At 49.8% G+C, this 22,748-nt stretch overlaps 3 protein-coding genes across 6 annotated transcripts; 2 read left to right on the top strand and 1 right to left on the bottom strand.

The window, feature by feature from the left end:
- Positions 1 to 1,062: 1,062 nt before the first annotated feature.
- On the top strand, positions 1,063 to 7,706 carry LOC147041226 (E3 ubiquitin-protein ligase MYLIP-A-like). Of its 2 annotated transcripts, none has more exons than XM_085901565.1 (7): positions 1,063 to 1,363; positions 2,273 to 2,358; positions 5,078 to 5,263; positions 5,381 to 5,578; positions 5,651 to 5,815; positions 5,884 to 6,307; positions 6,376 to 7,706. In XM_085901565.1, the coding sequence occupies exons 1-7, from the start codon at positions 1,277 to 1,279 to the stop codon at positions 6,553 to 6,555; spliced, it is 1,326 nt and encodes a 441-aa protein (XP_085757691.1). In that variant the 5' UTR covers positions 1,063 to 1,276; the 3' UTR covers positions 6,556 to 7,706. The 2 variants fall into 2 exon arrangements, with proteins under 2 accessions (XP_085757691.1, XP_085757690.1); XM_085901564.1 differs by having other exon boundaries at positions 1,065 to 1,363; positions 2,168 to 2,358.
- Positions 7,707 to 8,563: 857 nt separating this feature from the next.
- LOC147041225 (GMP reductase 1-like) lies at positions 8,564 to 12,018 on the top strand. The gene is made up of 9 exons (XM_085901567.1): positions 8,564 to 8,714; positions 9,617 to 9,736; positions 9,968 to 10,051; positions 10,224 to 10,397; positions 10,517 to 10,598; positions 10,788 to 10,894; positions 11,026 to 11,068; positions 11,184 to 11,343; positions 11,484 to 12,018. Exons 1-9 carry the CDS (start codon positions 8,628 to 8,630, stop codon positions 11,662 to 11,664), a joined length of 1,038 nt encoding a protein of 345 aa, XP_085757693.1. The 5' UTR covers positions 8,564 to 8,627; the 3' UTR covers positions 11,665 to 12,018.
- Positions 12,019 to 12,115: 97 nt separating this feature from the next.
- On the bottom strand, positions 12,116 to 22,202 carry LOC147041224 (ataxin-1-like). 3 transcript variants are annotated; one of them, XM_085901563.1, is made up of 5 exons: positions 22,021 to 22,202; positions 20,090 to 20,229; positions 17,371 to 17,437; positions 15,084 to 16,506; positions 12,116 to 15,017 (listed from the first exon to the last, which is right to left on the bottom strand). In XM_085901563.1, exons 4-5 carry the CDS (start codon positions 16,257 to 16,259, stop codon positions 14,571 to 14,573), a joined length of 1,623 nt encoding a protein of 540 aa, XP_085757689.1. In that variant the 5' UTR covers positions 16,260 to 16,506; positions 17,371 to 17,437; positions 20,090 to 20,229; positions 22,021 to 22,202; the 3' UTR covers positions 12,116 to 14,570. The 3 variants fall into 3 exon arrangements, with proteins under 3 accessions (XP_085757689.1, XP_085757686.1, XP_085757688.1); XM_085901560.1 differs by having other exon boundaries at positions 17,371 to 20,229; XM_085901562.1 differs by lacking the exon at positions 17,371 to 17,437.
- Positions 22,203 to 22,748: the final 546 nt, after the last annotated feature.

Raw genomic sequence — 22,748 nt, 5'->3', positions numbered from 1 at the left:
CTCGTTGATTTGGGAGACGGCGAGGAGTGCATCTGGAGAAGCACGAGCAAAATGACGTCGTTAACGCAAGGCCGAGAAACCGACAAACGCGACCATGAACCAGGTTTCAAAGGAGGAAAGTGAAAAAAAGCCGCGCGCAAACTTTCCGGGAGATGCGAGGCGGCAACAACTCAGCCTTTGCTGAGTCACAGCTTTTTTTATACGCTTCACGTTTCCCCGGCAATGACTTTGGACTCGTCTCTGCCCTTTCCGTTTACACTGATCCAAATTCGTTGCCTAGCAACGAGGCGGACCGGGCTCGCAGCCAACATCGAACACGCCGCCTGTCACTGTTTGATTCCACGTTGCTTCTCCGGTTGAAGTTGGATCTGGTTTTTGGCATTAAAAGTCATCTTTGGGCGCAACGGAAGCTCCCAAAGAAACACGGTCCGCTCTGCATCATTAAGAAACCGTCGCTGATTAACACAATCTTGGCTTCCGCTGTTAGTTTAATGGATAGCTTGCTGCCTGGTCAACGTGGCCCATTGGCCAGGCGCCTGACATTTACGACAGTAATAGCGCGGATAAACATGCACTTGGTAGGAAATCATAAACTGACCCGACCTGTTTTCCCCTCGGCTTGGGAATTCAAGTAGTGTTTGCTCTCTTCGCCCCGCAAAAGAAAGACTTGAACATTGAAGCCTTCTTGCTTCCATTGTCTCCTCAGCTTTTGTTGTTAAACTGTAGCAGTTTGAGGAACACCTGCTAATTGGGAAAACTGCTCACTGAACTCAAACTGAATTCTTAATTGAACCCGGTTGTTGCTAATATCCAAAATGTGTTTTTGTTGTTATTTCCCAGCACACAGACGCTGCAAGTGGGCTTGAAGAGGCCACCTTGTTTGTTTGTGCTATTTCTGGAATATGATCCCATAAATAGTTTAAAGCAACATTGTAAAGATGCACACTAGCCATGAAATGTCCTCGTGCTACTCTCAAGCATGCGAAAAGTGTCTGCCACCAGACGAGGGCGCCACAAACACTGTCTCGCATCGCATAACAACACTTCCGGGGGGCGGGGCTTACGATCGGCGCTCCATTCATATAGTCAGGAGCCGGCAGACGGAGCTCAGCTCCGCCACAGGGACGCACCAGTGAGAGGGAAGGAGGAGAAAAAAGAAAGAAAAGGAAAGTGACGAGAGGGACTCCATGTCGGGTATTCGAGAAGGCTGGAGCACTGTTTGATTTGTTGGTTGAAGTTTGAGTGGCGCCCAAACCAAAGAAGAGTCGCGAGCAAAATGCTTTGCCACGTGACCCGTCCGGACTCGGTTGTGATGGAAGTGCAAGTTGATGCCAAGGCCAAAGGAGAAGACTGCTTGAATAAGGTGAGTCAAAAAAAATGCACCGTCGTTTCTTTTCAAACAAATTGAATCTGGAACGCAACGCAACGTGCGCCTGCGACCTTATTTGGGGTCTGTTGACGTCACACAATTGATAGTGTTACAAACTTCATTCGATGTTAGACGTGATTCACGAGAAACAACACGCAAGCGACGGAGGTCTTCTCAATTCAAGCACAATTGACGCCGCATCCACACGAATGGCTTCTTTCTCTCAAAGGTTACTCGAGTTCACGCACATCGCCGAGAGCTCGACGTTCGCTGTCCGCTTCTCGTCGGACTAGCAACTCGGTCGGAACTTTGTGCTTCATGCAGGACGCGCTGGCTTGTATTCAAACCGTTTACAACTTGAGTCTACACGCCGTTTAGGAGTTTGATCGTGTTATATAATCTCGAACACATCGCCACTGCCGAGGGGGCGTGGTCTCAGGGTCGTAACGAAGGCGGGATACCCGAGGGATGCACTTCCGGTGACAAAAAGTCCAAATCATCAAATTGCAATGTTTTAAGGAAAAGTGGATCATTACACTGTGAGTATGTGTGATTGAAGTTTTAAGAAAGCAATGAGAGCTTTGGCAGGCCTCTCTGTATTGTAAAAAAAATACACTTTTTTTTTTTAAAAAGCAGTACTTATGTTGTTTATTCGTTAAAATATATTTAAAATATGTAACTGACTTGAATTGTAGTTATTTGAGCACTACATATTTGAATATATTCAAAAACTGGAAGTTCAAGGCCTTGATTTTTGTGTGCGTGTGTATTTGATCGGGTTGTCATCCCGTTTTGCAGGTTTGCAGGAAGTTGGGCATCATCGAGGTGGACTACTTTGGACTGCAGTTGACGGGCAGTAAAGGCGAGAACCTTTGGATGAACCTGCGCAATCGCATCTGCCAGCAGGTGGATAACGCCACGCCGTGCCGACTGAGGCTGCGCGTCAAGTTCTTCGTCGAGCCTCATCTCATTCTGCAGGAACAGACGAGGTAGGTCCACCCTTTCTAATTAGTTCCATTAGCTTCAATTTGTTTCTTTCTTGAATACAATTCAACCACGGCGGCTCCACAAATAGGTGGTTCGGCATTTGCGTATTGTGTCATCTATACATTTAGCGCCTCCTTCCCACTTTTTTGGCTTTTGAGTCCTTTCGCACGTGTCGAGTCGCGTCGTTAAGCTGCCGTCACCCTTGACCTACTTCACGCAAGCTAGCATTGCCGCTCATGCAGGCATGTGTTATGCAAAAGGCACGCACGCAAGATAATCCATGCGTGCACACGTAGGTAATGTTCAACTGCTGCTTTTGGGAACTTTAACACACACACACAGCTATTGCGCGGCGTGCGTGACATATTTGTGGAGCGAATGAGCTCAGCAGTTTGCGACAGATCCCGAAAAGAGGGGGCGTAAAAAAGGGAGCTTGTTCTATACGCGCTCCTCCTTCCTCTTCTTCTTCTGGCATTGCGTAACAAGCCGCGCTCAGAGTAGCTTATGTAAGACGGTCGCCACGTTGAGATGACGTGAACGTTGGGTCCAGCGTATGCGCCGTGAACGATGAACCCCCCAAAATGGCTCTAGGCTACGGTTGAAGGCTGCTTTTGTGTCAGTGTTGCAGTTAAGCATCTTATTTGCATTGATCTGCTTTTCCGTGACGCGGCCCAACAAACTTCCACCGGCTGGAGCACCCCGACCCCCTTTCGTTGGTATTTGGTTTAGTTGGCATCGGGTCGGGTGCAACGAAAGGGCACTGGCACGCACTTTGCTTTTTTTTTTTTTTTTTTTTACCTGTTGGTATTTAATCGGTTAACCTTCTGTGTTTGTAAGAGTTTTCCTTGTTTATTCTGGAGTTAAAGTTTAACTACTGAGTCAGAGTCGTGAGCCTTTTTTTTTTTTTTTTTTAACCGTAGAGTATTGAGTTGCTTGCATAATAATCCATTTGTCATTTGTAAATGAAAAAAAGATTCAAAACAATCTAATCACGCAACGTACAAGTCGGCCAATTTGGTCAGTAGCGGCCATTTTGCTGTGAATTCTAGCGCTCGTCCAAATATGAAGGAGGTATCGTGATTTGGCGAAGACGTTTTGCATATTGTTCATGTGCACGACTGGCCGTGACAAATGGAAAGGTCATCTGTTCCCAAAGACAGAGCCAAACATTGGGGAAAGTTGGTTTTCTTCAAGCAGATTGATGAGCGAGGTTACTGCAGTTCAATGACCGCTAGAAACCCCGCCCGCCCCCCCCCCAGCCCAACAGCGCAAGCCGCATTGTTGGGACGGAAACTCTTGTGGGTGATTGGCTGTCGGCAAGCGGTGTTGGGTTTCACTTTGTGTGGGGGTGCTTTGTTCTCAGCGGAGCCCACGGGGGGGGGGCAATGGTGGACAACAACCTTCTTTTTGACTTTGCTACCAGTGACGTTGAAAAATCACCCATGTTTGAGAATTTCATCCTTCTGAACTCGTGAATACACTTTCAGAGCAATGACGTAAACCGCTAAAAATTAAAAATCCGAACAGAATTTGCATCGATGTTCAGTAGCTCAAGGTTTTGGCCGCAAGATGTGCCCTGCAGGCGTCCCGCTCCATCACCGGCAAACTTATTTACAGCACAAAAGGATTTGATTTATTTCCACTGCCAGCGTGAGAAGCACTTTTGTTTTTGTGGTGCTTCATTCTTGCCCCGCATTCCGCCTCAGCTTGCTTGCTGAATGTTTTCCTTTAAAAAAAAAAAAAAAACCTAAAAGAAACAAACGGCAGCACCCGTTGAGACTCAACACAACCGCCTTGCTTCTCGTGTTCCGTTTATTTTCATGACCGTGTCACCATCACCATTAGTTTGTTTGGCACGATTACAGAAGCGACAGCTGCGATTGGCTGACGTTGGTTTGAGCCCAACAGGTGCTCAAAGAGTTCCGTCCACAGAAGCAGAGCAAAAATGTTGTCACCAAAGTATCTGTTCCAAAAAGAAGCCTCGATGCTCGGCGACCTATAGTAACCTGGCTTTGCCTGATCTGCAGTAACCCCAGCCCGGCGCCTTGGCCGACAATAACCTCAGCTCGGCACCCCGCCGCTCTCTCGTCTATTGTTTGCGTCAGGTAGGCCGCGTCACATGACTCCGAGCACAATGGAGCGTGCCGAGGGTGGCGAAGTACGGGAGCTTTGAAAGTGCCGTTTGTTACACCCACGCCGCTGGTCTGGCTTCATCACGAGCGTTCCCTCCATCGTAAGACTCTGGCGGGCTTCTGGTCTCACAGTTTGGACAAACTCTTGTTCCGTGCGAGCCGGTGACGGATGCGAGCGAGTCACGAGTAGCCCAACCTGATTTACATCTTCTTAAGGTTACCATGCCAGCCGGATGAGTTGTCGGCTGAGGTTACTACAGTTCAGAGAGCGAGCGATGATGTCATTATTATCAGTCGGAGTGTTCTCGTCTCCCGCTGTTGAAGAATTCCTTACATCTTGTGGACAAAACAATGGTCAGCCCCCCATCCCTCCCCTTCTGAGTGGCTACTGTTTTCTTTGGCCGGGCCAAAACTCCGTGTTCTCGTCACGGCAACCCAAAACAGCTTCTTCTTGTAAGCTTCTCGTACAGTTTGTGAACCGCGTTCCAGTTAGCCCGGTGACTCGTCAGTCAGACCGAAAATGACTAAAGCTCTTCCGGTATACCGAGTCGCAGTTTCTCACGGTGACCACTTCCCGTTTGTCCACCAGACACATCTTCTTCACGCACGTGAAAGAGGACCTGCACAACGGCCACTTGCGCATGGGCTCCGAGCAGGCCGAGGAACTGAGCGCCCTGCTGGCCCAGGCCGAGTTCGGCGACTACAACCAAAACACGGCTCACTACTGGTACTCGGAGCTCTGCGGCGAGGAACCCGGTCCCACCGTTGTCAACAGGTAAAGGGGAATCAATACTCGTAAGCGGCCTTGCGCTTGAAGTTCTTACGCAATCTGTTGACGGTTCCTCGACTACTCTACGAAAATCGATGGGAATGTTATCTCTTGTCATGACAGCATGGTGTGCAGACACAAGGCCCTGAAGGGCCTGAGCCAGGCGTCGGTGGAGTACCAAGCCCTGCAGCTGGTCTCCTCGCTGGAGCACTACGGCGTGGAGTGGCACTGGGCCCGCGACGCCAGCGGCCAGCGCCTGGCTATCGGCGTGGGACCCGAAGGCATCGCCGTGTCCAAGGAGGACTTCAGCCTCATCGACCGGTGGGTGTCAATTTCTCTTTTGCGTCGCGCTCGCTCCGCGCCGCTGACAAATACGGCGCCGTTTGCGTGCAGAGTTAGCTATCCCGTCATTCAGATCGCCACGCAGTCGGGGAAGACGGTGTACCTGACGGTCACCAAGGACAACAACGAGAGCGTGGTGCTCATGTTCAAGCTGATCAGCAACCGCGCAGCCAGCGGCCTGTACCGCGCCATCACCGAGACGCACGCCTTCTACCGGTAAGCGCCGTAGCGTTTTCACGCACGCCGTGCCGCCGTGTCACGCTTCACAACTGCGTTTCATGAAGGTGCGACACGGTCACCGACGCCGTGATGATGCAGTACAGCCGCGACTTCAAAGGCCACCTGGCCTCTCTCTTCCTCAACGAGAACATCAACCTGGGCAAGAAGTACGTCTTTGACATCCGCCGCACCTCCAAGGAAGTCTACGACCACGCTCGCCGCGCACTCTACAATGCCGGCGTGGGAGATTTAACGTCCCGCACCGGGGGCCGACGGTCGCCGCCCTCGCGCTCGCCCAGCCGCCAGGACGTCTCGGACGACGACGACGACGACTGCGGAAGTTGCCGTCAGAGCCGGCAGCTGCAGGAGCGGCTTCACAAACTGCAGGAGGCGCTGTTGTGCATGCTGTGCTGCGAGGAGCAGATCAACGCCGCTTTCTGCCCCTGCGGGCACCTGGTGTGCTGCCGGACGTGCGCCGACCAGCTGCAGGTGATACATTTGCCCCACGCCGCCATGGTGAACAAGTCTGACTTACCCCCCCCTCCCCCCGCCAACAGCTGTGTCCAGTGTGCCGCTCCGAGGTGGAGCACGTGCAGCACGTCTACCTGCCCACCTGCAGCAGCCTGCTCAACCTGGCCATGGCCGAGCACCGGGCCGACCGCATCCCCGTGTCCATCTGCCGTGACCCTCACGACTGCGGCGGGGACGACTACCACAAAGTCTTTACGCACACGTGAGGGACGCTTTTGGTCCGCCTTCTGTTTTCTGGACTCCTGATGGACAAAGCACTCCACCCACTTGTGTGCTGCCAAATGCTTTTTTTTTTTTCTCTGCCTTAAGAATTTCACTGATCAGCTGAGCTGGTCCGTCGTGCACCCCACTTGCTTACTCGATTTTATTGCTTTTATGTTGAAAACTTTCCCGCCATTTTAAACAAACTAAACGTTTCTTTTTATCTCGAGTTTAAGTCAACTTAGCATTAAACGGGCGTACGTTCAATCCTCAGATTGCAGACACTCCGCTTTTAAACCGATTCTTCCATTTACACATGCCAAAGGATAACACGTACCTGCTGTTAAAAAGAAAGCAAGGGTGGGCAACCTGAGGGCCGTGGGCCACGCGTGTCCGGCTCTTTAGGTGCTTAAAACTTGGTAGCAGTCGCATTTTGACAGATGGCAAATAGGTCAAACTCAAATGTCGGGCAAATTTGCATCTCCCCTGAAAATGTCGATGGAAATTCCACATTGATTGCATCAAATCAAAATGGTGGCCCACCCCTGCTTGAAAAGCCTCTGGTTCTCTCAGAAAAAAAAAAAAATCGAGTCCGTTTTTGAAAGGGTACAAAGACGCGTGCAATACTCGCCTGCTCATTGTTGTTGTTGTTTTTTTAAAAATCATTATTTAAACGTCGACTATTTAAAACAAACATTGTCACTTTACAAGGAAGCCGCACGCAGCGACACTGTTTTGGTTTTGGCCTCAATGTAGCAGCACCGCTTTCCAATGCATTGTTTTTCTTTCTTTCTTACTGCTAAGAAGAAGAAAAAGTTAGTCGCCGCAAGGCACTTTTTACACAAGTAGCGATTTGTTTCTGTTTTCTGAAGCATTCGACGCTCTCTGTAAGATATCATGTGACGCTTTTGACAAAGAATTAATAAAGTTTTTTCTTTTTTTAGACAAAACTTGGCTTGTGCGAGTAAACAGACGCCTTTTTCCACTTCCTCAATTTGGTCCATTCTCTTTTTTTTAAAGCATGGAAACAAAACGATGAAGGCACGAGGAAAGATGGCAGAATATTTCAAAGCGGTCTGACAGGTTCTGAAGATAAAGGTTACTACATGTCAAGTAAACAAACTTCTCTTAATGTGCTATAAAAATAAAAAGCTCAGTGGGATCACAAAGTCAAACTACTCCTCATGGTTAATATTGTGACATTTACTAAACGCTAGTTTGACATTGGATACTATTTTATGTGTCGAAGCTGGAAAAGGGTCATAAAAGGTTAAACGCTAACGTTTCTGTCAACACCACGATTGAGTTTTTTTTTAAATCTCTCACTAACATTAATTTGCGCTTTCATTGATTTATTTTCAATCAAATATTGACGAGGAGAGCGGGTGTGTTTTCCGCCTTACGTAATATTGATTTAATATGTGACTACATTTTCTGCAAAGTAACCGGGTCTGCTAAAGTCCAGCGAGCGGTGACGTGGGTGTGTACAGTAGCGCTGATAACATCGAGCGCCGATGACGCAACACGCACTCGGTGGACATCCGCGGCGCTATGACGTCATCGAGCCGTCGTTTCCTCTTTTCAGATCAAAAGAAAATATGCAAATATGGTGGCAAAAGCAAAGATTCAACCATGATTCCAAATTAATTTGTAATTCATATTTTCACGGCCCATCATATGTGGCTGGCCCGCCTGTGCCTTTCCACGCACGCGGTCACGGTGGGCAATTCAAACGCCCCAAACATCTGGCCGGCCAGCCGCCTTCCAACCATGCATCGCCCCCTTGTGGTTAGCCAGCAATAAGCAGGTGTGCTCTTTAGCACTGCAGCACAAGCTACCGCAGTGTGTTTGTCAGTGGAGGAAGAGGAGATGAAGCAGGAAGAGGAGGAGGAGGAGGAGGAGGGCGTGAAGGCCCAAATAAAGTCGCGGCGGCAGGGGCAGGGCTGGGCCCCACTTTGCTATAAATACACTGGCAACCCAGAGGCTCGGATTTGGTGGCTTGGGCTTCGGACACGGGACCGCCACTGCTGCCATCGTAGCCTTCCTCAGGAGAATTTCATCCTCCTCCTCAACCAGGATGCCTCGCGTGGACACAGACCTCAAGCTGGACTTCAAAGATGTCCTGTTCCGGCCTAAAAGGAGCAGCCTGAAGAGTCGCTCCGAGGTAAACGCCGTCGTAATTGCATCCAGGAAGCAGACACGCCCCCGAAAGCCAAATCTGCTTCAATTATGAACGTGCCATCATCTTGGCCACATAGTATTTGCCCGGCATTGTTGTTCTTGTGTCATGAGAGCTCTCGGCCGCTTGAGAGGAGCGTGACCTTCTGCAAAGGTGAAAACCATTTGTCAGGCCTTTGCTTTAATGGCGTCTCATTTAGTTAAGCTTTTCAAATTTGCCGCAACAAGTCATTGGGCGCGAAAGGCAGTCGAAGGCCCTGTTTGCCAAGTATAGTTGACCCACCCAAAGACGTGGAGCCCCGCCCCCCAAAAAACGCTTAACGTATGCACTTGTCCTTCGCTTCATGACCTAAGACATTTTGAAAAGGTACGCAACAGTCGCATTGGGGCGAGCGGTGAGCGCCGGACTTCTTGGAAACGGCGAGTAAAAATAGAATAACCGGAGGCGCGTACATTCCCCATATGGCAGTGTGAGTGCACAAAAGTCTACACACCCCAGTTTTTGGGATACAAGTTCAGCGGCAACCTTCGCCCACCAGTCGACAGAAAGTGGCAAAATGGAAGCTATCTGGGATAGGGGGGGGGGGGGGAGACGTGGATTTTGCCTGGCTGGAAGAAAACGTGAATCGGAAGGACGACAAGGTGGGCTGCACGCGAGGAACAGTTTGGGATTGACTTGCCCTTTTGAAAACCAATACATAGATGTTAAATGATAGCGCTAGAGGGAGCGCGCGTACCGTTAGTGGAGCATTTAAGTTGCTACTCATTTAGTCACTGACTCCTGTGGTTGCCAAAAATAATGACTAAACTTCTCACGATTACATTCATAGTCAGACTTGGCGTGCAAAGGCTGAGAGCTGATTTGTGATTGGCTCATATTTGTACAAGGTGGAGCTCCAGAGGACTTTCACATTCCGCAACTCAAAGCAGACATACTTGGGAATCCCCATCATCGCCGCCAACATGGACACCACCGGGACCTTCGAGATGGCCCAAGTCCTCAGCAAAGTACACACCTTTCTTATATTGCTTGGTCGGAATCCACCGTTTTGAAAAAGAATTCAAACTAACCATTTCCCGCCCAGTTTTAAAGAAGCGCCGCCAGCATAAATGAAGATGAAAGAAAATACGAGTCAAATCTTGTACAATGACATCAAACGTGATCGGCACCAATACATGAGTGACGTTGAAAGGGAATGATTTTATATTTCTTCAAATAACATTTTACTCTTGTTGCAGCACACGCTGTTCACGGCCATTCACAAGCACTACTCAGTGGATGAGTGGAAGAACTTTGCTGCTCATCACCCCGAGTGCTTGGAGGTGAAGCATGAGCATGAGTTAGGGAGAAATACATGTGAATAAATATTGCTTTTCGCAATGAAAGATTATTCTTTTGCAGAAATAATACTTTCCTTGCACTTATACTGCTATTTGAAAAGGCTAATTGAAGTCACTGTTTGTCATTTTCGGGCGGCGGTCGTGGTGACGTTAGCATGTGGCGGCTAGCTCGGGCAGCGGCAGCGGAGACCTGGACAAGCTTTGCGCCATCGTTCAGGCTGTGCCCGCCCTCAAGTACATTTGCCTGGATGTTGCCAATGGCTACTCGGAGCATTTTGTCGACTTTGTCAAGGCGGTGCGAGCCGAGTTTCCATCGCACACCATCATGGTATGCAAACACACAAAAAGGGATTTTGATCAAGCGGACTGATACAGTTCCGTAAAAGGTACCGTGAAGATCTTTTTGGAGAGACCGATGAGGGGGTATTTTTGTTATTTTTCACTCAGGCCGGTAATGTGGTGACCGGGGAGATGGTGGAGGAGCTCATCCTCTCCGGGGCCGACATCATCAAAGTGGGCATCGGACCAGGTGGGCGCAATGCACCATCCCACCATGTCACTTGTTGCAAGGCAGAATTCAAAATATTTGTTCCTATTCAATCTGTGCTCTATGCAATATAATGTGCACAGCAGGCTGTTTGAGTGCCATCTGGTGGTGGGACACTGACCAAATCACTGCTCCAAATACAGTATGAAGTTGCTTTTGTGTATATTTGAGGGTCCGTGTGCACGACTCGGATCAAGACGGGTGTCGGTTACCCTCAGCTGAGTGCCGTCATCGAGTGCGCGGACTCGGCTCACGGCCTCAAAGGACACATCATCTCTGTAAGTTTAATCTTGGTCAGTTCACAAAGTGGCCGTTAGAGGGAGCCCTCGTGCCGAACTACAAGACTGTGAGGCGGCTGGATTAAAAAAAAATAATAAAAAATCCTGTTCTTTCTCTGCTACACGCTTAGGACGGTGGCTGCAGTTGCCCGGGAGATGTGGCCAAAGCATTTGGTGAGTGTGTCAATGAGCTAGCTAGCGTCTTCTCGTTTTGACACTCTGCTGACACCGGAGGGGACAAACATTTAGCATTCAAGAGGAACTCGATGTTCTGACTTTTGACCTCAAGGTGCGGGCGCCGACTTTGTGATGATGGGCGGCATGCTGGCGGGACATGACCAGTGCTCCGGCGAAATGATCGAGAAGAACGGCAAAAAGTTCAAACTCTTCTACGGGATGAGCTCTGACACAGCCATGAAGAAATACGTGGGGGGCGTGGCAGAGTACAGGTAACATTTGAGGGCCCTGCATGCCATCAAAGCAGCCACACGGAACTCAGACGATATCGATGAGAAGTCCTTATCAAAATTAGAACAAATATAAGAATAATCGCTAACTTACTGTATTTCTTTTGGGGGGGGGGTGTCAGGGCGTCGGAGGGTCGCACAGTGGAGATTCCGTATCGAGGCGATGTGGAGGTGACGGTGCGCGACGTCCTGGGCGGTGTCCGCTCCACGTGCACGTATGTGGGCGCCGCCAAGCTGAAGGAGCTGAGCCGTCGGACCACGTTCATCCGTGTCACACAGCAATCCAGCCAAATGTTTGCTTAGCGCCCCCTTGAGGACATCTCGGGATTCCCTGCTGTGGACCGACTCGCCACCCTCGCAAATGCAAATCGAGGAAGGCAAGACAACCACGGCGGCTCCTAAGTTGAGTCGCCGCTGCATTTGGCGCGCAGAGACACCAAAGGCAAATTTTTTTTGCTGCTCTGTTGAGACGGGCAAGAAAATGCAAAATTATGTCAGTTGTCACTGTCGGTTCAATGCAATAAAAGTGCTCGCACAGATGTCTGCCGACTTGTTTACATTTGGGGGAACTGACTAAAATTTTTTTTTGTTGAGGAAAACAATTGAGTTATTTTTAAATAAAAGAAGTTAGACATTTTTGATCAATAAAATGCTACCAGTGACAAAGTAAGTCATTTTTCAAGAAAAGCTTTCCATCTTGTTTTTGAAGATGGACGATGCGTGACAGACGGCTGGGCCAAAAACACACATCAAAAAACACAAAGTGCCCGTTTATTCCCGATATGTAAAGATTTTTTGTTTTTTTCCAAAGAGGTGCATTTCTATACACAAGCATCAAAACCGTACAGCCAAGAACAGGAGGGGGGGGGGAGAGATGACAGAGTACATGGCCCTCGTTGTCTTTTGCAAGCCAGCGTCAAGTCCAGTTCTTCGGCTTGCAAAGACGGTGAAGCGGGCCCTGGCGACTTCATCACCATCGTTGTTGTTAATCGTGTTAAACAGTGTCTTGTAAATACACGTCACGTTGAAAATCCATTCAAACATTCAAAGTTTTCTTTTCTGCCTGAGTTGGTTACCCAAAACTAAATTATACAAATCCTGATTCAATATTCAAACAAAAAAAGTGCCCAGAGATTGTTTTTTTCCCCCCATTAAATCATCACCCAAAAGAGCTCAAACTCTTCTTTGTTTTTTTTTAAATCATTATATTGTGCAAGAAAAAGAAAGTGATCCTCCGTGTTGAGGACGCTTGTCGTAAAAAAAAAAAAAAAAAAAGATTAATGTTGACATTCTGGTCATTTCCTGTCAGATGACACGACAAATATACAAAAAAGCCGTTCGTCCGAAATGGCCCATGCTACAAGCAAAGGAAATCAGAGGAAAAAAAGAAAAAAAATCTTCCGTTATACTTCTATTTCCCCCCTCTTAAGCCCCACCCCCTTATCTATCCAAAATCAACAACTTTGACTTTTAAAAGCAGAAAACGACATTTGCATCCCGTCATTTCCTTTAGGTACATCCTCACTCGCCCAACGTTGCCGACATTTGTCATTCTTTGGACAGAAAGAAGTTAGCGGTCAAAGCTAGCTTGCTCGGATTCCAAAGTGCTGCAAAGCATCAAGTCTTTATGTGCATAATTTTTATGAATTGATGTTCTTTTTTTTAATATAATATATATGTCATATAAAAATGTGGTCCCCACTGTGGCAATGAGGGTTGTCTTCACGAACCTTGAGAGTCAGGCAATATGGGAAGGGGGCCAATCTGGTAAAAGCAAAACTCCCGGTTAGCGCGATGCTACATCAACTTGGCAAACGCGACGGGAAAGAGCAAACATTAGTTCATCTCATATTGCACATCACGATCAAATTTATACGAGGGAGGAAGGGAGGGGGTGAAAACCAAAAGTTGCCTCCTGCTCAAACGGAAACAGTCAACTTGCCTTTAGAAATTCAAAAGAATAGAATTAGGTTGAGTTGGGAAACAACAAGCAACACCGACTTGATTTACTGCATAGATTGGAAACGACGATGAGCGTTCAGGTGCTCCCGAAAGTGATTTTTTCTTTTTTTGGGGGGTTGCTGGAGGATCGCCAATGAAATGTTTATTGCCAACTACTCCAGTGGAATGATTCCGTGTGTGTGTGTGTGTGCATAACATCCATTCATATGTAAGCAAAGTGCATGATATTGCTTTCTTAGGTAACCATAGCAACGCAATGACTTAGCTTTGGCTACGTTAGTTACATTGTGTGTGCGTGTAAACCTGAATTAGAGAAAATGTCGGAGAGGTTTCAAGAGGCTGACTGGTTGGGTTTTGACGTTCCAGTGGGGAGGTTGAGGAAAAATATCTATAAAATAATGAAGTTGGACACTTTCAATCCACACAAGGCATCCAGATGACCTGAAAACAAAGTGGAACCCTGTTTTTGTATCATTATAAAAATAAAGCATCTTCAGAATCTCCTTACAAATACATGCCACCTCCACCGAGCACAATATCGTCTTCATCTCGCCAGCTCGCTAACTCGACGCCAGAAGATTCAAACATGAGGGCCGTTCCAGTGTTTCCGTCTCATCCAAGACAACAGGCTCCGCCCCCAAAAAGCCAACAAAGACAAAAATAAAACAGCCGACCGACTCCTTCTTTTCCTCGTCATGTGCAAACTGCAAGATTCTCTTTCAAGACTCCTAAGTGGAAACACTGGACATGGGGTGGGGGGGGTTCACCAAAACAAAAGTTCATTCACTCCTCGCCATTTCATTCGAGGCACATCGACGGGACCCCAAACAAAGTGCTGTTGCTGCTACTTGTTACTCCCCCTCTGCCAAACTTACAGTACTGCATTCAAAATAACTCAATTAAAGCCCCTCGTTCAATCTCGTTAGAAAAATCGAAATCGGCAAAGTCAAACGTTGGCTGACTCACCGCAGTGTGTTTTCAAAGTTTGATATTGTTTGGATCAAAGCAACTTTGAGCCCCTAATTCCCATTTGCCCAATGATCGTTTGAACCGGGTGAGAAGGATTAAAAAAAAAAGTGGCGTTCCCTCTTTTCAAGGCCGCCGAATCAACGGACAGGAAGTGCGCCACGCCAGCTGGCGCAAAAACTCCAAAGCCGGTTTGTGTCGGACCAGGTGATGGCAAAGAAAGCGACACCGGGTCTCGACCGTCTGACGGCGAAGGTGGGCGTTGGCGCTTTTGCCAATTGTCACTTGCCAAGATTGGATCTTCCCTCGATGGTGACTTTGACCTCGTGAGGGATAAAAGTCAATTTGGCCGAGGGCGGTTCCTCAGCTTTTTCCACTTTGCGAGCCTCGGGGGCCGACCATCGCCGCTTCCTGCTCAGCTTGCCGGGCCTGGCCACCGAGGCCATATCGCCGTTTTGCACAGCAATGGCGCCATTCTCCCGCTCCCTGTGCCCAGAGACCCGTGAGAGCGCTTTGGGGGCTTCCAGGAGGAACCCGTGGTCCGGTGGCTGAGTCTTGCTCAGGGATCCGTTGCTCAGGTTCTTGAGGGTGAGCGAAATACAAACATCGCCCACCGCGAGCTTGGTGCAAGGTAGCTCCAGGATTCGGCCGGTTCGGTCCGGGCAGCACGACGACCACCCTTGGCCGAAGACGAAGAAGGGATACTCGGTCAACACCTCCACGCTCACCTGCAAGATCCGAGAACATCTTTGGTTTAGGCATCGGACTCCGAGGATCGTTTGTCTGGAGCTTACCTGGGAGCGTCGCTCGCCCACGGAGAAGTGCACAACGGCAAAGTCAGGCGAGGCGCGGCTCCCGTCGATGCGCTCCACCGTGGACGAGTCGATCTTCAGCTCGCCGCTGATCTCGGCGCTCTGGATGAAATCCTCCGTCTTCAGCTCCTCCACGCGCTTCAGTTCGCCGTCTGCTAACTGGATGATGGATCCCTTCACGAAATACGCCGGTAGAGAGGGAGGAGTCGCCACCGCCGACGGAACCGCGGGGAGGTGGAGCCGGGCCCCCCGGTGGTATGAGCCGGCAGGATGGTCACCTCCGGAGGCCCGGGCGGAGGACAGGGCGCTTCCGCCCAGCGGGATGATGACCGGCCGGGTTCCCGCGAGGAGCACGTGCTGCTGCAAGCTGCCATGGTAGCTGATGGCCGCGTGCTGGCTGCTGCCCGCCCCGGCGATGTAACCAATCACGCCGGGGGTGAGCCCCACACACGGCGGTTCGGCTGGAGCGTTGCGAGCGGTCCGCACCGGCGGGCTGACGCGAGCTTTCAGATTGTCTCCACCTGAGGGAGGCGGAAATGTGTGGTCGGAGGACACAGGCTTCCCGGGGTCGCCTCGTGATAACGCCGGCCGGTGATCCTCCGGCACGAGGGACGTTCTCGAAGGCTCGTGAGTTGAATCCGGCAGGGGAACCGCTCGGCGGGCCTCGTAGGCGTCGTGCAATTTGACCCCTCGGCTCCGCTCCAGCCCCCCGTTGTAAAGCTCTCTGGAGTCATCCGCGTAAAGCGTGGGAGGTGGAGGCATGGCGGCGGCGTACCGGACGGATGCTCGCTCTTGCGTCTCGGGGAGCGACGACAACCTCTGAGAATAGGACGAGGGCGGCGGAAGGAGCTGAGGGGCCACGTAGCTGGCGAACTGAAGATTGGCCGGCAGTTGGGTGTAGCGGAACGTCCCCCCTCCTGTCTGGGCCAGGGGCGACGTGCAGACGCCGGGAAGCCTCGTCGAGCTGGAGGTGGGGGATTGATAGCGAGGGACGTCCGACCGGGCAGTGCTGCCGGCAGCCGGCCAGGCCGCGTTCTCTGGGGGCTTGGCGGCGGGTGGAGCGACCGGGGAGCGGCTTTGTGGAGCACGCGTGCTGAGTGGGATCTCCCTCTTCTTTGGGGGCAGACATTCGTTACTCCTTTCATGATTGGACTTCATCCTGATCCTGCTCTAGTGCTCTGCCTTATCTAATCTTGCGTTCCTTCTCACTTTCCACACAAACTATGAGGGCGACCGGAAAAGGGGGGCGGGGGGGGGGGGGGGGGCAAGGTACGCGGTCGGGCTTCTGACTCTACGCTAAGTTGAAGCACGTCACGCGCTGGCACCTGCTGCTGCCGTCCGAGGCGACGGGGGGCCGAGTGCGTGGCGCTTCATGCGGAATCATCGCCCTGCGAGCCTCCCGGTCCTGAAAGGCAAACACGGCGGAGCCACGTGAGCACGACCGAGGCGGTTTCGGAAAATGAGAAAAGATGACCAAACGGGGAATCGGACAGGAACGTCTATCGCCAACGGAGCCACCAAAAGAACAAAAGCAGTCCTTGGTTTTGCTTCTGAGCAATGCTGAGGGCCATGCGGCCGCGGACAGTAAAGGCTTGACCCAAATTACAGAAAGGAAACGTGTTGCCTCACCGAAACCAGACACCCACCTTCACTTGAAATGCACGCTCACCTGAAGCTTGCTGACTTGGCAGTGTGTGTGTGTGTGTGTGTGTGTGTGTGTAGTTATCAGATAACCTGTAACCCAAGATGACAGTTCTGTATGGGCTTCACTTCACATATACACCCGAGTGTCAAGTGCATGCATGTGTGTGTGTGTGTGTGTGTGTGTACATGTGTGAAAGAGAGGGGCGGTGACCACAAAGCAAAAGCGCACACTCATGCATGACTACACGATTGTCCTTCTAAGGTCAAAACGCTTAAGGTGTGGAGAGAGAGAAAGAGAGAAAGAGAGAAAGAGAGAAAGAGAGAGAGAGAGAGAGAGAGAGAGAGAGCAACTGTATTTTGGAATGATGGGCCAGCTAGAGTCATGAGTTTCTAACAAATGTGAGAAAAACAAGTTGAATGACTTGCACTTTTTGCAGCGTGCGTGATTTGTTGAGACGATGAAGAGGCGCAGAGTAGGACAGAGCGAGTACGTGTGGATTCATTACGTGCACACGCACTCGCATATGGTGTGTCAATAGTGGAATATCATGTCGTAGTCGCCCCCCCCCCCCCCCCCCCCCCGCCCCTCCCGTACGTTCATACACACACATTCAAGTGTACTCACCACAGGTCGCCCCCTCTCACAGCATTGCCCTCTTTTACTCCTCACACTGTCGTCGCTTCCTCTTACGCTACGCACACACACACACACACACGTACACACACACAAAGGCAGCAAAAGTTCCTGTTGTTCTTGCGCCGCCACCATAGCAGCACAGCACTTGTGCAGCGCAGCGTGTAAACATTACGTAATGATGTCATCAGAGTGCACCCGCTGAACTGAAGGTCGGCGGCTACACTCACAGCTTGCACTTTTTTTGCTACGACGCTTCTTTTTTTTTTTTTTTTTCACGGGCCCATTCTCAAATAGCTGCGTGCGTGTGAGGATTTGGGAGGGAGTGGCGGGAAGGGCAAATTGCCAACTAAGCTCCTCCATTGCTGCCACAGAGTACGCATGCACGCACACGAGAACAAACGCAGCCGCCACATGCGGGCAAAAAGTCCAAGCCAACAACACCGCCGTGTAGTTTTCCTTTTTCTAAGAGGTGTTTTTTTGGTGCCGTGTTCAAAGTGCAAAGGAAAGTGGCGGCGGCGGCGGACAGATGGAGCCGGCGAGAGCCAAACGCAAAGCCGAGAAAGAGCGAGCGAGCGAGCAAAGCAGATGGTGGCGGAGAAGAGGCAACGTCGAGTCAGCCGGCTAGACGCGGCAGGGGGGGGAGGGAGAAATGACGAGTGAATTAAAAAAAGGGAGGAGGCAGGATGAAAGCTTTGATTTCAAATTCATGCAGTCAGTGCAGGCCCAAGGACACCAAAGGTCACCGAAGGTCACCGAAGGCAGCGCCGAAACGCAACCTCGGTACGCGTTGCTGTCATCAAAGCTGGCAAATATTTAATAAAACTCAAATGCAAGCCGTGGTGCATTCACCAAAGCTGGTAATTGTCCAAGCCCTCGCTGAGAGGCAGACGTTCATGTGCAGAAAATGGCGAAGGTGCTGGCAAATTGCTGCCAAACCAAAAGGGACGTTATGACAAAACGGTCCCTGAAGGCAGCGCGAAAAGCTCGAGCGCACTCTCGGCACGCCGCCTCGTTGAAAATCGCGCGGGACGTTTCTTGACACAAACGTCAGCGGTGATCTCAGCACTAAAGCGTCGCAGGCCGACGTCATGTCTGACAGCTGTTTGTGTGTGTAACATACAGGAAATGCCTTCTTTGACCGCAGCCATGCTTTTCCTCATCTTTAGGAGAAAAAAAAACAAAAAACAACTAACTTGACTCTTGCAATTGAATGCCCTTCCCTTGCCTGTGCCGGCCCACCACCCTTAACACTCACACACACACACACACACACACACACACACACACACACACACACACACACACACACACACACGCGGGGACGCACTGTCAAGCAGAACCGGCTCGACGGGCCAGACTTTTCTTGTCGGCGTCTGGTCAATACAACGAGAAGGCACGCTTGCACGCCGAGGCTGCGTGCGTTCACGACAGACAAAGCTCGGGCGCTCTGTTGGGCTTAAAAGCAGCGGCGGTGCTCTTTGCTGGGTTCTGCACAGAAGGTGGATCAATGCCGCACTCGGGGATTCTGCGCAAACAAAACGGGACAGACGAGTTCACCGTTTGTGTATTTGCGTGTGTGTGTGTGTATGTGTGTGGAGGGGGGGGCTTTCTGCCTGTTATACAATCCATATTGTATAACAAATGGTGGCAAGTGGGCGGTGCCCATGCACCATCTGGCGAGATGAAAGCTTCAAATAGTAACGGCGTGCCGTACAACCTGCAGGGTTCCCAGAGTTCAGCTAAGAGAAGGGAGGGGGAGAGGGGGGCGGGGCATAACCTGCAGCTGGCCTTCACCTTAGCTTTCGATTGGAGGGCTGAATTTTGGAGTAAAATGTCAAAATTGACCGTGACGTTTCTAATCAACGCAAGCTTTGGGGGCCTCAACATTCAAATGAAATCAAATCGAGCCGTTGCCTCGGGTATGCACGTTTCCACGGCGACGCAAACAAACACATAAAACGTAACTCGCCATCTTTGTTCGGAAGAATGAGTTCGGCGATGAGAGATTCCGCTCCTTCTGTTGTTGCCATGGCGAGTAGAAGCTATTTTAGGTTGAATGACTCCGATGAGCGGCAAGCAGGTATCGGAAGCTGCCTGTGGCAAATGCCGATATTGTGCCGAGCCGCGCTTGACCCGCTTCAGATTTTGGGGTGGGGGTGCACCCAAACGAGGAAGTCTGACCTTACATCAGATGAGACAAGCTTTGACGCCACACCTCATTCGACTTGCGCCTGCGTAAGCTATTTACACTTCAAATAAGAAAAGAAACGCCAGCGGACACGCTCGCTTCACTTCTGGTGGATTCTCGCCGCCCAGTTAGGGAATTTAAAAAAATCAAAGCAGAATTTGCAAACAAGCCCAGAGGAAAACTTACAGAAATGGTAAGGCGCTTTAATGAGCAGGTTCAAATGATGTTTCTTGAGGATGAGATGAGAGTGGGCTAGAGAACGAGAGACGAGGTGAGAAGAAGAAGGAGGAGGAGAGCAAGAAACGATGACGGCGGCCAGTGAAAAGCTCACGTGAGCTTCATGGGAGGACAAAACATGAACACCAAGAGCGGAGAAAAGAATCACATTGGCTGCCATGCCAAGATGACAAAAACAAAGGTTCCACTGTGAAAAAGTTTGGCCCATCGTTTGGAATCGGCTCCCCGCTCGCAACGTTACGATTCTTCCGGTAGGAATCAGAAACAGAGAGGTGGTAGTACCTGAGTGGAGGAGGAGGAGGAGGAGCTACGTGGAGGAGGCGGAGCCTGTTGTCAGCGATGTTCAGTGGAGGGCAAGCCTTGGTCTGGGCTGCTGCGCCGCGGCTCAAAATGTGTCCGCCGTCCAGATGTGGCAACATTCCCTCAAGAAAAAAAAAAAAATCCAAAACGGTCATCAAGATTTTGTGTGGCAAAGATCACACAGTGTCATGTCGCGAACCAAAACAGCAGCTCCTTTCATATCGGAATTCGAGCGTTGAGTCAAACAAGCTTCAATGAAGCGGCCTCTCCTCAGCTAGCAATGCGCGACGTGTCTTCAATCTAGGTCACAACACTGCATGACAATGCCACAGCAAAACAGTCAACTCCACTCCAATAAGGACATCAATGAAATAACATCAAGATGCTTTCAACTATACCCCCCCCCCCCTCCTCCTCCTCCCACACGTTCCATTTAGGCGTCCCGCAGGGCGCAAACGCTCGACAAGCACAACAGCCACGCAGGGTGGGTTGGGTTATTCTACCGATTGTTTCTTTTCACTGGCTTTTTTCCTGTTATTGAATTCCAGTCTCTCAAGGCATATCACCTCCGCCCTCCGCCCTCCGCCCTCCCATCGGCGCGAGTCCATTGTTGCTGCCCACGCCGCCGTCTAGCGTCCGGAGTGGCAGTTCCAATTAGCGTGCGCGAGTCATTACGAATGATTTGTTTTCCTTTTTTTGACCTATTCAAAAAGTTCTTTTTGTTCATTTCTTGTTTCCAAGATAATATGTTTTATATTATTTTCAAAGCAAATTTTTAACACCAAAAAATGTAATAAAATTCCACATTTGATTTCTTTTTATCCTTTCGTTTTTTTCTCTCTTTCTAGATATTTGTTTATTATCATCAAAAATTGAAATTAACACCCCAAAGTGTTTTTTTTTTATCTTCTGTATGTTTGTGATGTCATCGTTTTACATCAACACACCAAGGAAGGAAAAAAAAACCTTGTGAAAACTATAAACTTATAAACTCTTTGACATTGTCATTTCCCAATCTACGGTTATCATCACACTTTCCTTATTTTAGAAGAACAAATTCGTCTATAAATGATCAAAATGTTGAATTATCTCTATTCCTTGGTGCTATAGGCAGCAAAGTCTTCAAAATGTTAAGAGCCGCCATTGTGACGCAATTTTCTTAAGCATGTCGCGATGGAGCGTCTGCTGGTGCTTTAGTCAGCTTGAAAGGCTTCAACGTGACGCGCAGGGGCGAGTGTGACTTCGTCTCGATACACGAAACTTACACACGCCATCCCCCTCGTAGTAGTAAAAAAAAAAAAAATGACAACGTGAGCGATAGGCCAACACTCGGGACTGGGAGTAGTGCAGCATTGGGGGGGTTATAAACAGAGTAAAAATAGCCTCGCTATCGCAGGCTTCCCCACAGTCCGTTATGTAATGGTCCGAGCTGGGATGAATGACATCACAGCAAGTCTCGCAATCACAAAGCCGCTGTGCCCTTTAGCAAAAAAAAAAAAACTATAGTAAGTAGTAGTGCATTAGCAATGTCTTGTAAAAACGGGCAGAAAAGCCCCGACGGAGACACGTCAAACCGGGCTCGAATCAGCTGCTCGCCTTGCGTGTCAACACACTTCCGCGATAGTAAAAAGACAGATTTAAAAAAACTAAATACACAAAAAAAAGGTGACATTAGCACAGACGAATTGCACAACACCGATTTGACTACGCGTACTATCAACGTAGCCTCGAGTGCTGAAACTGTGAGAAAAAAAAAAAAAGAGCTAAAGTGAGGGGAAAGGAGTGGCGCAGTTCGCAGCCAGAGCTGTGGAGCGCTTGCCGACCGGAGCAACTTTCCCCCCCGGCGCACCCGAGACGCCCCAGCCCGGGGCAAGGGAGAGAACGCGGCGTGTGGTGGTGTGGGGGCAGCTTACTGTTTGTGGCGGCGGCGGGGCAGGCTGTGGCTCCCGAGTGGCACTCTCCTCCCGTATCGTCCGCGCCTCGACTCGGCTCGGCTCGCGGCACCGCCACAACCCCCTCCTGCGTTGCGTGCTCGCTGTGCTCCGGGGGCTGGCGGCCGGAAAGCGTCGATCCCCTCCCCACCCGGCTGCTCAAGTGTGCGGCGGCCCCCACCACCAGCAGCAGCAGCAGCAGCAGCGTCGTCACGCAGGCGCTGCTCGTTCACGCAGCCAGCATACCGCTCGCACTCTCATATATGCATGCAAAAACAAACTAAAAACAAAACAGTAGCAGCGTTCGTGCACACGCTTGTGTGTATTTTTTATTGCGAATATTTTGTGTGTATATATATATATATATATATATATATATATATATATATATATGGCCCAAGTATAGTCAACAAAATTAGATGAATCAAAAATGAAATATTAAAATCTAAACCAGCTGTAAGTTGTATAAAAAATGTGGAAATGTATTGCTTCATTTTAAACAACCATTGATCCGTGTAAAGTGGTAATTATTATAACCAGACGTCTAAATGTAGAATTTGCTTAGACCATATGTAGTGTTTATTCGCCCAAAATATGACTCCATAACTGGATCAGAGTAAAATAAAATATCAACTCGCACGAAGGACTGGTGGGGACATATTTTTACCTCCCCCCACTAGGGGGCAGAAACTCACTTTATTTCCGGTTCG

This window comes from Syngnathus leptorhynchus, chromosome 20, assembly GCF_054491065.1.
Source record: "Syngnathus leptorhynchus isolate UIUO chromosome 20, UIUO_Slep, whole genome shotgun sequence".
In the NCBI taxonomy this organism is placed as follows: Eukaryota; Metazoa; Chordata; class Actinopteri; order Syngnathiformes; family Syngnathidae; genus Syngnathus; species Syngnathus leptorhynchus.
Note: the sequence above shows the minus strand (reverse complement) of the source record. Positions and strands in the feature narration are given on the sequence as shown.